This window comes from Brachionichthys hirsutus, chromosome 1, assembly GCF_040956055.1.
Source record: "Brachionichthys hirsutus isolate HB-005 chromosome 1, CSIRO-AGI_Bhir_v1, whole genome shotgun sequence".
In the NCBI taxonomy this organism is placed as follows: domain Eukaryota; kingdom Metazoa; phylum Chordata; class Actinopteri; order Lophiiformes; family Brachionichthyidae; genus Brachionichthys; species Brachionichthys hirsutus.
The window spans coordinates 15010135-15025872 of NC_090897.1; the positions used below are offsets into that span (position 1 = coordinate 15010135).

At 45.1% G+C, this 15738-nt stretch overlaps 1 protein-coding gene across 1 annotated transcript in view; it reads right to left on the reverse strand.

The window, feature by feature from the left end:
* adamts18 (ADAM metallopeptidase with thrombospondin type 1 motif, 18) overlaps positions 1-15738 on the reverse strand; it is a 52563-nt gene that overhangs the window by 1468 nt on the left and 35357 nt on the right. The window contains exons 17-22 of the mRNA XM_068756785.1: positions 11472-11592; positions 10960-11086; positions 4366-4570; positions 1792-1986; positions 1074-1144; positions 749-914 (exon numbers count right to left, since the gene is read on the reverse strand). Coding sequence (XP_068612886.1) covers positions 749-914; positions 1074-1144; positions 1792-1986; positions 4366-4570; positions 10960-11086; positions 11472-11592 — 885 coding nt within the window. The remainder of the gene's footprint in view (positions 1-748; positions 915-1073; positions 1145-1791; positions 1987-4365; positions 4571-10959; positions 11087-11471; positions 11593-15738) is intronic.

Genomic DNA, 15738 nt, shown 5'->3' on the forward strand with positions numbered 1-15738 from the left:
GATGAAGAAAACAAACATTCCATCCAGCATGTACTCGCCCTCCAGCAAGCTGTCAGGAGATATCTCCTCTGGTGGAAACATGCACAGATCACACGTTTGAGATGAAGCAGAATAAGAAAAGGTGCTATGAGAGGCTGCCCTGAAGACTTTTTGCATAATAGATGACATAACACAAACGCAAGCTTCCCCGGTAGGCTCTGCAACAAAGTGCAGCTTTTGGATTACATCTGAGGTCCATTCCACGCAGCCAGCCGCGATTGGCTAAGAGATGCGTCTGACCTCCCACCACCGAGAGTGTACGAAGCGCCTCAGAGGATTCGAGGAAGCAAAGCTAGTGGAATACAGAAACCACTCATGGTCGTATCTGGTATTGGACATGTTTGGGGCCTCTAAGAAGGTAGGAAGTGCCGAGAATGAGTTTAAAAACTACAAAATAAACATCAACAGTCGTTATCAGTTGGTTGTTAACTCAAAAAAAGCAAAGAAAATGAACCCAACACTCCAGAGAACATCCATCATATGCAAGCTTCATTTGGTGGGGCCTGATGAAAGAAAGGTTGATGTTGATTCTGAATTTGACACTTGCGCAAACTTTCTTTTAAGTCGGGATTTGACTACCTTTTTGAGTGTACTTTTACTGTACATGGGCCAAATATTCATTTATTGTAGTCCACAATGACGTGGGTGAAAATCTCCATTGTGCTGAGATTGCATGCAGGACGACATTTGCAGCCCTAAAAGTCTGTACCTGTTGCCAAGGAGACGTATACCAGCCTGAGACCACAGCAGAGGCGGTGGTCCTACCAGGGATGACCCATGGGGGTTCAGGGCATGGACCTCGGTCGCAGCCCTGCTGGAGATCCACCAGAGGTCTGGCCATGTTCCTGCACCTCCGTATGGGTAACTCCATGTACCTGCAGTGCAGATGCCAAATTTCAAAATGAGTATTCCTACCAGTTCCCGGTTTGTTTTACGCCCACCGTGCACAGATGGAGGGGGGGGGGGGGGGCTTGAGTGTTTGCATGTTTATTCAAGAGTGAGGGGTGTCTTAGCCTGCAGCTGAACGCACATACCCTCCCCGCGAGTTTCTCTCCCCACAGTGAAGCTCTCTTTTCTGGATGCCTGAACCACAAGACCCGGAGCACTGAAACAGAACGCATCAGGAGGGACGGTTTAGAAAATGAACTCTTGTCACTGCGTGTGTGTGTGTGTGAGAGAGAGAATATGTGTGTTCAATTGCACACTCAGTCATCTTCATTACTGATTCATCATCATCATCAAAGATCTGGACAGCATCGGGAACACATACACAGGACTTAGAAGTTACTGGTTACCCAATAGCACGATGAGCTTCATAATGCCGAAAGACTTGGAAGAGGAGCGGAGCCGTTATTTCATGCAGGCACTTCGCAAGACTGAAATTACTGCCCACCTATTAGATCCATACAATCTAAAGGTATAAACTATAAACAATGTTTTTGTGCAGGCTAAGTAATATTGACATACAGCTGCATCACATCATACTACTCTACTGAAGGCCGGTTCTTCCGTTTGCATCAATCATCTCATCAGTTTCCCTCTCAACCAGCTCGGTGAAGGAATGCGACGCTGGGCAGCACTGAAGGCCGAGACAAGCTGAAAACCCAGAGAGAATCCTTCTGCCAAGCTACAAATGTGACCGGCAAACACAAGATATACGGCCATTGGGTTCTGTGCTTCGGGATGGATCTTGATTGAAGTGACTGAATTGACCAACAGTGTTCCTTGAGCTTCACGCTCCTCTTTTCCTACCTCTTCCCAGGGAGTGAGGATCCACTGCAGCCTTTCGTTCTTGGGGCAGCGCCGTAGAACGCAGGTCTCCTGGGCTTTGGGTTTATGATGCAGTCTGCACATGCTGTCAGGCACCACTGCTGCTTTAGCGCCAGGATCAGCGCTGCGGCAAAACACGCTCCTTTTCCTCAATCCGCGACCACAGGTCTTGGAGCACTGCAGGTGGACAAGAGGGGGGGGTGCTTATGTTAAAACAACTTGGCCTCGTACTGGCTTACGGTGCTTTTATCCTTCAGCTTTAATCACATTCAGGCATCACGCCTCACTCAGAGGTTAAATCCGGGCACTGCCACTGTCAAAGCAGCTGGAGTTCACCACACGGCGTGCATGCAAACACACGCTCCCCAGTGTGATGACAGCACATTACGGCCTGACATTAAAAACAATAAACCGATAACCCAATCCAATCCAGCAAAGTATCAGCAAACAGCAAACGGCGCTGCTGTAAACGCACGGCAGAGGCAAACGGCTCCCCAGGGAACGAGGGCCACGGCCGCCGGGGCAGTTTACGCGACAGCATCATTCATTTAGGCACGTAGCACGAGCACGCGCGCGCACAAATCCTCGTGTCCTTTTGCCACAGAGACACGCATATTGATCTTGTCAGGGAGACGGGCCCTGTGTGTGATTGACCACCAAGTGAACCCACGACGGTGTTTGTGTTCCTGACACACGCAACGCCAAGATTTAAAATAATGATGGCCGAATGACAAATGAAGGTTGGTAGAGTTGAGGTCACGCCACCATCTACCAGCACGCTGGTGATGCTGTAGGAAGGAAAACGTGCAAATGTATTCGTGTAATGTGGGTAAAGACGAACATGAGAAAAAAAATGTTACGGGTTTGACGATTCGGGAGTCGGGGACAAGTGGCCCGTATATCGCAGGACCACATGAAAGACACGCGACCAATCACACTCACAGCCACGCCTATGGGCAATTAAGGATCATATATATATATGTGTGTATATATATATTATACTATATATTTGTAATTTGGCCATTGTTATTTTAAATCTTGGTGTAAGTCGACTATGTTGTGTCAGACATTGCATTGTAAAGGCTGAATTTAATTAATATGTACAGCATTAGGAAAACGGGTTCCCTTCCATTGTGTTCCACATGTCCAACAGAGGGCAGCAGAGTGCTTCAGTTCACTTGAAACATCTGCTTTCACTGGGTGTGCATCAGCCTCTCCTCTCAGACACAGACATGTCTCTGCATGATGCTCAAAATAACTTTAGCCACAGGAAACTCTGCATAACCGAGAGGAACTGCAGCCTGCGTTCCTTTTAACCTCACAGAGGGCAGTTGTCTGTGCTGCAGTGTAGAAATCACAATGTGCCTCTTTCTCTGGGTAGGAACAGAAAAGGTGAGAAGAGTGAACTCAACGGTTATTCCATTGAGCCGCTTCAGCACCGGGGTCCTGCTTTCAGACATCATGGCTTGTTGTCATGCCAAGAACATTTCAACATGACAATTCAGACACATGAGCTGTTTCGGCTACATAAAGATCGCAAGAAATTGAATTAAAATGTGTTACATGTAAGTTATTTATGTGCAATGTTCGATGTTAACTTGGAATTAAAATACAGGCTTTGTAAATATTTATCTGCTTTCATTTTCAGGCTTTGAAGGTCAAATAATAAACTGCTATTTTTTTCAGGTCTGTAATCCGGGCCTCGACCGATCCGGTATGACTTTCTGATTTATTTAGATTTGCATTTCTTTTGTTTTGGCACATTTTTACACCGTCTGTGTTGATCCGGGCTTGAGACCGTTCACAAGGAAGAAACTGTCAATGCTACGTTAGCTCCTGCTAAACGCCCTGCCCGTGCTACCCATCAGGATACATTGCAGTCAGTCAATCTCACCATTTCCAAATTAACAAGAAACTGAACACAGAATGCATTGTGGAAATCTTTCAGAACAATATGTAGTTATTATAGTTAAAAAAACAACAACAACATATTTATGAACCTGTGAGCTAAACATTAAACCTATTCCAATTCCTTGGAACATTGGTCAATAATCAACCGAGATATTGAGGAACACATTTTGAAGCTCCATTGACTGAAATGTTAACAAACATTTGAAATTGATCCATAATCCAGGATCTCTTCTGGATCATCACAAATCACCTGTTCCTGGTAACATTCCCAACATTTCCTTAAAATCTTATCAAGATCCATTTGTAACCTTTTGAGTTATGTTGCAGACAGACAGACAGACCGGACGGATGCCTGTGATTACAGACCCCCGCCTTGGCGGAGGTAATAATTCATCAGGAATATGAATGTTAGCAAAAAACAATGCAGCTGTCGACTCCAAGTCATTGTGCCTGGCTGATAAACACAAAACGTCAACCTCATGATGGCAAAAAATTAAAAGTTAGTTCGGCAACTTCAACCCACTATAGGAGCGCAACGATGCCAAATTTGACATCAACCCATCTCCAACATGTGGATATATTTCAGGTATTGGTAATTACTTTTAGCCACATTGCTAGAGTTTTCAAATGCTGCCACCAACCCACCTGTGACCAGGATCCGGCGCTCCACTCGGGCGGGCAGGTCTGGGTGTGGCAGGGCCGGACCTGGGCCGGAGAGATGGCGGGGCAGAGGGAGTGGGCCACAAGCTCCTCCCTTTGATAAGTCACCTTTCTGAAGCAGCGCAGTGTCCTGGCCTGCTGACCTCCTCCGCACGAGCAGCTGCAGGGACCCCAGTCTCCAGCCAACCAACTATGGAGGGACCAAAGAGGGAATGATGACAGGAGGCACCCAAGCAAAAAGTGACACTGATGAAAACCTTGTGTGAGTGATGATTACTAAATAAAAACATCTACCATCCATCAGGTTACCAAGGACAACCGCGCTTCTCATCGGGGCATTCAAGCACAGTTTCTAGCTCTGCTACATTTATTTTGGGTCCAAACACACAGAAAATTTAAAATATTATTTAGCAACCTTAAAAGTCCAACCGGGTAATCTCGTGCTTTGCAAGGATCTATTATCATCATTACTGAAATGCACATGAATCCCAATCATCCTCTCACTTTCATATGTGAACCTAAAAAGGAAACCATTCTGTACATACATCCAAAATCAAATGCCATAAACAACATACACAAAAACAGACAAAAAAAAAAAAAGTGGCAGATGGGATTTCAATCCTTTCCTCCTCTCTTTTGTTTAGTTTTTATATTTCCCCTGTCCTCTCTCCTCCCTTAAAGTCTTTTGAATTCTGCTTTTCCGCTGATGAAAGCCGACTGCTGCTTCTAAAATAGCTTCTGTCTTGGCGGCGGGGCTGGCGGGGGACATTACAGCAAATGAGTGGTCTGACAACCACAGCCTTAGATGAGGGAGATGGAGAGATGGGCAGATGGCTCAGTCCGGTACTGAAAGGACACCCGACCACAAAGACCATTCCTCTACGCCGGCGACCTGCTTCAGGGGTTGAAAAATGCTTTCATTTGCTTTCAGAACACCACAGACGGATGAAGCAGCAGGACTAAACTGCAATTTGGAAGTGGGAAAGACGTGAACCATTTGGGCAGCAAAAGCATCAGTTTGGGATTTTGGAGACAGCTCGCTTTTTCCCCTCTGTTTTGCCTGGCTTATAAATAACAATATATCATTGGGGGAAAGTGGCTTAAGTACCACTTCGCCTCGCTGCAAACCGCCGCTGAACTAGTTGCAATGTGTATCTCTGAAATACTTCAATAACTTACATATTTTGAGGTGGAAGTGCGCGGCGCTGCAAGGGAGGCTCTCAGAAGCTCAGCCAGGCATTTTTAAGAACTCATAATCCTGCACACCAGATACCACCAATGAATGAACATTTATTCCACAGCATAATATCGGGTTTGATTGGAGGCTAGCAGTTTTCCAATGTTATTTTTCTTCTTAATTGTACTGTATACCAAAATGGCCAAACAAGCAGCCATATATTAATTTTGAAGAGTGCTCATTTTTAAACCATAATAACTGGGATTTTAAGGAAGTATTTTCGGTTCATGTTTGTGTGATGCGGTGTGCTTGGATTTTACAAAGTTCATTCATTCATTCATCGACTTTAAGTCAGGTTTTGGGTTTGTGATCACCACTTTTGATCGTTTTCCGTTCCTGATTTTTCCCTTGCATTCACTCTACCTTTCTCTCCCGGCAGTGGGCGTGGCAGAGGACGGATCGGCTGTCTCTCATGCCAACCCTGCTTACAGTGAAGTTACAAGGAATAGACGTAAAGAAGGCCGAGGACTTCAGGTACCTCGGGTCAACAGTGCAGAGTGATGGAGAGAATGTGGAAAGGAGGTGAAGAATCGTGTGCAGGCAGGCTGGAACGGGGGGAGGAAAGTATCAGGTGTGCTCTGTGATAGGACGAAGGGACAGGTCTACAAGACAGTGGTGAGGACAGTCATGATGGACGGCTTAGAGACAGTGGTGAGGACAGCCATGATGGACGGCTTAGAGACAGTGGTGAGAACAGCCATGATGGACGGCTTAGAGACAGTGGTGAGGACAGCCATGATGGACGAGACAGGAGGCGGAGCTAGAAGGGGAGGAGATGAAGATGCTGACGTTCTCCTTGGGAGTGACCAGGTTGGATAGGATTAGAAATGAGACAATAAGAGGGACAGTGAAGGTTAGACGTTTTGGAGACAAGGTCAGAGAAACTAGTCTTTGATGGTTTGGACATGTCCAGAGGAGAGACGGGGACTATATCGGTAGAAGGATGCTGAGGATGGAACTGCCAGGGAACAGGGCTAGAGGACGACCCAGGAGAAGATACATGGACGTAGTGAGGGAGGGCATGATAGTGGCTGGTGTTGGGGAGGACGATGCAAAGGACAGGGTGAAGTGAGAAGGTTGGGTTGCTATAGCGACCCCTCAAGGGACAAGCCGAAAGCGCAGCAGTCGTAGTCCGATGGATGGATAAACGTTGCTGGTTTTAGCCAGTGTACTATTTTTATGTTTTGCGTTATCTGAACATTATTTCTAAATGTTTATTTTTGACTGGGATGGTAAGTTGTCTCTGAAGATCTGTGGAAAAAATATTGGCTCTGGTCAGTATCCTGTGCTAACGAATGTTGAGTTCATTTGTCTGTGTATCCTCCCTGGCACAAGCACAATGTGTCTTCACATCCCTGAGATCAGGCATGCCAGTGTTCCCAAACTGCAGTTTGGAGAGTGAATGTTTAAAGCAGCTCTAAAGCTAAAGGGAAGAGATGAGCGCTAAGGGACGCGGGTGTGCAGGGGTGAGTCAAACCGACTCTGCATGGCTCGAGTGGCTGGGCCCCGTGGGAATTCCACCTTCTCTGCACAATAAAGCATGGTTAGACCTGTCAGCACCCGAGATAAGCAGGGACTTCTACACCCCCCCCTCCTGTCAGAAGCACACATGCATCCCACTTCATTGTAAATTTTCCCTTTCTCTGGTGGACTCTTGAATGGTTGCCCACCGGTCTTAATGCAGTCATTACAGCTTTCATGCTGCTCACTCATCCCAACCCTCACCCTGTGCAGTGGCCATAATTCGGTCTGTACATACAACCAGCAGAGAAAAGGCGTCATCGCCTGTATAATAAGGACCATGGGTGTCGAACTGTTTAATTTGCTGAACGGACAAACACGCTACTATTGAACTGGGTTATACCATTTTCTTCACCGAGACAAAGCAGGAGTTGAGGACAAGCAACAAGGCTGTTTAATACCTTTCACCAAGATAAGAGAAATGGTATGCCCACGATTAGCGGCAGGAAATGCCCTCTCCGGTGGTGGGAAACTTCGGCACAGAGGCTGCATGTTGGAGGCGTAACTGATAGCTTGTGCAACCCCTGACACAGGAGAACCTCCAGTCTGGACTCGTCCCAGGCTAATGATGGGTAACTCACAGTATCATGATTACCATGAGGCTATTTCTGCCTCATGGTTTCTATCTTAAATACGTTTCAGCATCATGCATTCGGCAACATTGTGCTGAAGAGCTGTAAATGTAAAGGCAGCCTTTGTGTGTGTGTGTGTGTTATTGTGTCCTCATTCTGAATGCAAGGCATGGTTCCCTGCCGGTTCATTGGACCAGTGCTTTAAATTAAGCTAGCACTTCTTCCCTCAACCAAAGGCACATATAGGAGAGACTCTCCTCCTCCGCCTGTCACACAAGTCTCCAAATGGACACCAGCCATTAAAATTGCATGCAATTACACAAATTGTCGAGAGCATGGAAGTAAACGTGGGTATGATTTTGCTACTAAGAGCATTTTTAAGATGGATAATGTGTACGAAATAAATGCCTATTTTCCTTCAGTGCCTCGATCCCTCTCCCTAAATGTGTCAGAATATAAATGTTTTCATCAGTAAAAGGTCCACTGCAAACTTGGAAGTATGACATTTTGCTTAATTCAGGACAAAAACAATGAACTAATAACTGAATGAGCCTTGTGGCTGATGGTTTAAATGATCTGCTCTGTCCCAGTAAGTGCTCAGGCTCCTCACGCATTGCAAGTGAACTGGCGAGTGGTTGTTTGTTACCCTCGTCGAAGGGGAGGCGAGGGTATTGCAATGGGGTCCGTTTGTCTGTTTGTTTGTTTGTCTGTTTGTCCGTTTGTCTGTTTGTTTGTTTGTTTGCTTGTTTGTTTGTTTGTCTGTTTGTCTGTTTGTCTGTTTGTCTGTTTGTTTGTTTGTTTGTCCGCGCGCATAACTCAAAAACTAGTAACCCAATCGACTTGAAATATTTACACAAGCAAGGTTCCGTCAGTGGGAATGGCGTTGATCCGGATCTGGATCCAGATTCTAGAATTATTTTGTCCAATTGTGCCTGTGCTGTAACATGGGAGTGTCACTTTAAGAGGGAGGGACACGAATGGCATGATGGGAGGATTCTTTAACATTGCGAGATAGGGCACTTGGAGGCGAGGGTCTGCAATCTCTGATTGATCAGCTTGTTTCTAACTGTGATGAACTGTCAGCCTCACGTCTTGGGATACGAAGGGAGGATGTCCTTTCGTGGCCCTGCTTTATGCGGTGTGGTCCACATCGTAGGCACCGGCGAGCGCCATCATCAACCTTTGGCCCAACCGATCATTGTTTTTTTGTCATAACAATGCTTTGAATTTGGACTGCCAATTATGGACGACTGCCCTCTGTTGGTCTCCATCCATCCATCTTTTACCGCTTTCCCACTTTGTCAGGGGAGTTGCTGGAAAGGCGGGGTACATCCCTAATGCGTCGCCAGCACATCGCAGGGCCACACAGGGACAAACAAACACTCACACTAAATTTATAGCAATCAATTGACCTAAATAGCATGTTTTTGGAGGTGGGAGGAAAGCGTAGAAAAACCATGTGGACACGGGGATAATATATAAACTCTGCTCAGATAACCAAATAGCCATCCTCTCATGATGGTGCAGTATACATGCTACTTCCCCATGTCTCAACATTAGTCTGAATGGTAATTGTTTGTTTGGTGTTGAATTAGTGGACTCATTATTTTCTAAAATAATTTTATTATAATTTAGTCTTTCTTCATGACATCGTCATTAAAAATCAATTGATACTAAATCCATAATAAACATCCTTGACAAAGAAACACAAACAGAGACGAACTAGAGAAGCACTCAGAGAGCACAGACCTCCACCAAGCAGCTCGTTCCCCTCCTAACTGGATCTACACCGTCCACATGGTGATCTGGATCATCATCAAAAGGTCCTAAATTGTTATTGGTGTCTTTATACACCAACCATGAAAAAAAAGTGAATCCAAGTTGATGTGTATTTGTAACTGGTTTTTGAAACCGTAAATGGAGTTTTCAATGTTAAAATTTTATCTTTTTTTCTGACCTCATTTTGGGTCAGATCCAGAAGACATTTTGCATGATAGTTCATATCGGACCCCTCTTTGACTGTGATTTTTGGTGAGTGAATTGAAAGAATATTTTACTTGAATTTCTTTTAAAAAGCCTCCATTATAAGTAAATGGAAAAATCCAGATTTTTTTGTATCCAGACTGGTATCCGGATCGCTTTCAAAATTTGATGGGATGTAAATTAGATCAAGACCCATCTTCAGATTTGCTGGATTTTCTCCATTGGTGACAAGATGACAATTGGAAGGTTAAAATTAGGTTTAGTTTCAGGGTCTAAAGTGGTTGGAGGTCTTAGGGCTGAAATGATCTCAAAATATTTTTAAACTTTTCAATAAGTAAGAGGCCCAGCTTGCTGGTTTGGATCTGGGCGTGGTTCCAAATACATATGCAAATCAGGGCTTGTTCCATGTCTGGATGAATTCCTTAAACTGAAATAGTCCAACCAGCCACCTTCTGCAAAGCTGCGTTCTTAATCTCTCAACCTGCTTTTCATCACATGTTGATCAAATAAACCAAATGGGAAATTCAAAGATGTACTTTTTGATCAGCCTCAAAAATCAAACATTCTGTAATGAACAGATTCCTGTAAATATTAGTGCGGTAATGATGTTGTTATGCAGCTACAGGCTTGATTTCAGCTGCAACAAGAGCTGGAACACAAGGTTCTATTTATGCACAGAGTGAAGTGCGCTTAATATGATGCATTCTTAAATCAAATAGCCCCGAGAGTAATGGCAAATAATTATTTGGTTTGGTTTCTTCTACTGGTTAAAGCTTTTCAAGTGAAGAAAGTTTCAAATGATCTTCTATTGTCCAATTCCGATCAAATGGTAGACTACGCTTGCTGTGCGACATGAACATCCCAAAAACAAAATCACACATTTGTCATTTCGACTATGAAGTCCACCTGACACCGTACAGCCAGAGAAAATGCTGCTGCAGTCGGATAAGACCGATGCAAAGAGACTGCCGCTGGGAGAACGTTCTTGGGTTTCTTAAAAAAGAAAACGGAGAAAAATAAATGGGTAGAGAGGAAGGGAGGATTGAGAGAAGAGAGGTAGAGTGGTGGCTGGCCGCAGCAAAGGGCGACCTCCAGGCTGCTCAACCACAATGTGTGTGCGTGTGTAGGTGTGTCTGTAATAAAAACACCGACTGAGGTTCCTAAAAATTTGGCAACATCGAGACACATGCCACACATCCCACAGGAGACATGCCCTGAGCCACGCGCACACACACACACACACACAGAGGCAGCAGCTCCACTTACTATGCAGGGCAGGGCTGTGTGTTGCAGAGGTGGGAGCCCAGTGTCGGCCTGGTGTGGGGATGACACATGGTAGAATTGACCTGAACCTTCAGGTCCTGCAGACAGATTGCCTTGGTCGAAATACGACCTGATGGAAATGCGGGAAGAGCGAAAGAGAGAGTGTGAGATGAGGAGAAAGGAGCTCCAGCCAGGACTCTCACAGGTCCGCCATCCTGTGAATGTCCCTTCATAGGCCTCCACACAGTTCCTGAACCACACTGGACAATGACAAATATATAAAGGGGGTTAAAATGGGAGAATAGTATTTCTGGCTGAGAAATTGGTTGTGGCAACATTCTATATTCCTTAGCAAGACATAGAATGCTAGCTAATGCTATCCAAAAGGCCTATGTGTGGAGCAATCCATACCGGCCTGACATGTATGTTTAAGTTCTCATGAGGAAAGGCCATTTTATTGGCTGTGGGACAACGTTCAGCTCCACGGCTGCATCCAAACACAAGTGCAGCTTCACCTCCAGCACAGGGCGCAGAGCAGTCAGAGCGCATCACACCCCAGCTGTAGTCGGGCTTCCTTTCGGTTCGAGGCAGCGCATATTCCCACACCACTCCTGGGTTCTTCCCCTGCAGAAGGATCTGTCAGGTGAGAATGCAGGAAGTCAGAAAGGTGTCACATGTAAGAATGTCGTTTGTCTTTTTCTTCCTTGTCCTTTGTCCTATATTACTGCAGGGCAAACAACTTCCGTGATGCAGACATGGCTCTTATTCTCTTCTTAATTTCATTCTCGATGCATGACCTGAGTGTAAATGAACAAATTGCCTTTCTTATGGATTTTCAGACTACAAGTAGGAGAACTAACATGATGGCTGCTTAATTCAGCCAATCAGGTGAGCTGTTTCTGACTATACAGATATGTTAGGGAAACTGCAAAGTCATAGCTTGAAAAATTATAATTTACATCACACACACACCCTGTATAAATATATAAAGCAAAAATAACCAAGTATCCAAAAACACACAGCATAACTAGAGCAAAGACAGGAAGAAATCGAGGATGGCTAACTTAAGACACTTAGATTAGCACTTCTAAGTAGAAGAAAAACTACAAAATAATAATGTAAAAAGTCAAAGAGCAGCAAAAAAAAAAAAAATACTCAATTTATTCCACAAAGGGTGTGTGCATTCACAACTTACACATCAGATATACCTTTAATTATGAAGAAACACAAGAATGTCATACTCCTGCCTTCCAGAATATTTGAACGAGCATTTATCAACACTTGGAATGGTGAACACCAAATATATTAAAGTTGACTTGGTTTCAACAGTAAATGGTTTTTGTTAACGACCCTGCTTTCTGGACCTAAACCTAATCTTGTCCTAATGAGAAGAATCCCATCTGGACTGGATTGTGGTGGTAGGCCTCATTACAGCGAGAGAATCAGCCATCAGTAAACGCTGGCAGACGCAGAATCAAGGTTACAGCCGCGCTCACTAGTGTCAAAATACCTGCATCCAACTTCTCCAACCAGGAAAGGAAGGAGCTGGTATCACTCAAAAAGCACAGAGATACAGAGGTCGTACTGCACACAACTGTCTACCACACCGAGGCCACTGGTTGGCTCAGTGACTCAGCGACATATGAGACCCTAAAGCGGACCCGACCAGCTGTTTCAAGAAGAAAATCATCAGCCTCCCACAATATCTGGAGAAAGAGAAAGTCATTGACTGACCTCTGGTCTGGGGAAGCCACTCCATGCATCTATGGACTCCCCAAAATCCACAAGGAAGGTCAGACCCATCGTCAGCAGAATCTACTCGGCCAGCATCCTAGCACCTCTTGCTGGAAACACTTCACACCATGTAAAAAAAAAAAAAAAAAACTCCCAGGATTTTGCATGCAAGGCAAAGGAAATAAGACTGGACTGGAAGAAACCGTGGTCTCCTCTGACATCACATCACTTTTCACCTGCATTCCAACCACAGAAGCAGTTAGAGCAGTAAAGATTCAACTTCTGCAAGACCAAAAACTACCAAACAGAACGCATCTCACCCCAGACCACACTGGCGAGCTGCTGGATCTCTGTCTGACCCCCTCCTATTCCCAGTACAGAGAAAACTACTGCAGGCAGAAGCATAGTTGTGCCATATGGTGTCTCCGATAGTTGCAAAATTGTATATGGAAGAGACGGATAGCAATACTCTGACCTCTTCTACAGGGACGCCACCCAGCCATTGGTTCAGGTGTCTGGATGACACCTGGGTAAAGTCATAAAAAAAAACCTGAAATGAATGGCTTGAATATTGTTCTAAATGTGGGCTTGTGTCTTAAACCAGCGGAATCTTTCTACCATGCAGTTAACCCCAAAGTTCACATAATTAAATCACTATCCAAATATACTTAAAGTGCCAGTACTGCAACACATAGTTGAACCATTTATTTTATGACATTTACATGAATTACAGTTCACCACTCCCTTACATTTAGAAATGCTAAGTAACACTTTGTTCCCTGCCTCGTCAAAACTGCTTGACCGCAACATTATATGGTCATTTTATTTGGACAGAACATCGTATACAAGTAGGAAAAAGTCATATACAAGTCCTACTTGTATATGCTTATTATTATTATTACCACATGCTGTATACTGGTTAGTGATGCTGAGCTACCTTTTTCTGTGCAGGAGATTTATTTGCACATTTAAGTCAAGCTGAGACAAACGGATGAATGAAAGCAGACATGCCAATTACAGCAGAAGCTTCAGGCTATCATTTTAGCAGACCCACGAGGAGTCACTGGCGTGCTGAAAGCATTTCTCTAGAGATGAATTTACATTGTCAGCTCAAAATGTGTCATTTTAAACCATTTCAAAACACAACAGTGGATAGTTCTCAAAATAGTTGCATCTGTTGGTCACTACAGTTCACCTTGGATCCATTCAGGTTGTGTGAGTATTAATCCTAAATTAATTTGGCTACGTCAAACTGTCAATAGCTACTCCAATACATGACAAACTAAAATCTATCAATCTCTAAATTAATGAGCTTGGACAGATGTATTTTCTTTGGGGTCTTTCCTAAAGCACAAGGAATTTACCATTAGCCATCCAATTTAGAGAGCCAAGTACCTCATGGATTAGATCTGTATTCAACCGTCCTGGGATGCTTTCACTGACTGAACCAATCATCTTCTGCTGCATGTTAACTGTTCCAAGTGTGTGGCCTTGACAGGAGTACATCTGCATATGTGGGCAGTTTATGCAATCATGGACTGGCTAAAGGATTAGGTGCATGCAAATAGCCACATGTCAGAACTACATGCCATCCATCCATCCATCCATCCATCCATCCATCCATCCATCCATCCACCATCAACCACTTTTCCGGGGCTGGGCCGCGGGGGCAGCAGCCTAAGCAGGGAAGCCCAGACTTCCCGCTCCCTGGCCACTTCTTCCAGCTCTTCCAGGGGGATCCCGAAGCATTCCCAGCCCAGCCGAGAGACATAGTCTCTGCAGCGTGTCCTGGGTCTTCCCCGTGGTCTCCTCCCGGTGGGACGTGTCCTGAACACCTTGCCAGGGAGGCATCCGGGAAGTATCCTCAATAGATGCCCAAGCCACCTCATCCGGCTCCTCTCAATGCGGAGGAGCAGCGGCTCTACTCCGAGCTCCTCCCGGATGACTGAGCTTCTCACCCGATCTCTAAGGGAGAGTCCAGCCACCCTACGGAGGAAGCTCATTTCAGCGACTTGTACCCGCGACCTTGTTCTTTCGGTCACTACCCAAAGCTTGTGACCAGAGGTGAGGGCAGGATTGAAGATCAACTGGTAAATGGAGAGCTTTGTCTTTTGGCTCAGCTTCCTCATCACCATGACAGATGAAGTCCAGGGTCCGCATTACTGCAGTTGCTGAATCGATCCACCTGTCGATCGCCCGCTCCATCCTTCCCTCACTCGTGAGCGAGACCCCTAGGTTCTTAAACTCCTCCACTTGGGGTAGGAGTTCTTCCCCAACCTGGAGGTTACTCTCCACCCTTTTCCGGCTGAGAAGCATGGCCTCGGATTTAGAGGTGCTGATTTTCATTCCGTTTTCCATGGCCCCTCCGAACTCCTCCCACGCCCGGGTTTTTGCCTCAGCAACCGCAGTAGCTGCACTTCGCCCAAGTGTCCAAGACATGTGGTTGAAAGTCCACTGATACGACTACAATCATACGATCATAGAACTTTGGCCTCGGGTGTTCTGGTGCCAAGTGCACGTATGAACACCCTTATGCTTGAACATGGTGTTCACCCCTCCAGCTCTCATTGTCGTTGCCAATGGGAGCGTTGAAGTTCACCCATAGAACGAGGGAATCCCCAGAAGGGGCACTCTCCAGTGCCCCCCTCCAAGGACTCCAAAAAGGGTGGATGCTCGTGTATACTAAAACCCTGCTGTTCACATTAGAAGGCATTGATGAATCCAAGTGCAGAGGGAAATTATTCTTTGATTTCAGTCACACAAACCAGAGCTGACAACTGGTACTGGATCAAAAGTCAAGCTTCATTTTACATCAGACATCTAAAGCTGCATCCATTCTTTCAACAACAACAACTACAATAAAGAAAACAAAAGGAAAAAGAAGATTATACATCTTCAGTTCCAACTCCAAGTCTTACCCACCAGCATTCCTGCTCCTTCCACAAACAACCACCAACAATGTTAGCCAGCAGCTATAAAAACTACATTTGGCAGTTTTGTTTTATAATCCCTTTAAAAGCGGATCCTTGAAGTCTTGATGCTTCCTAA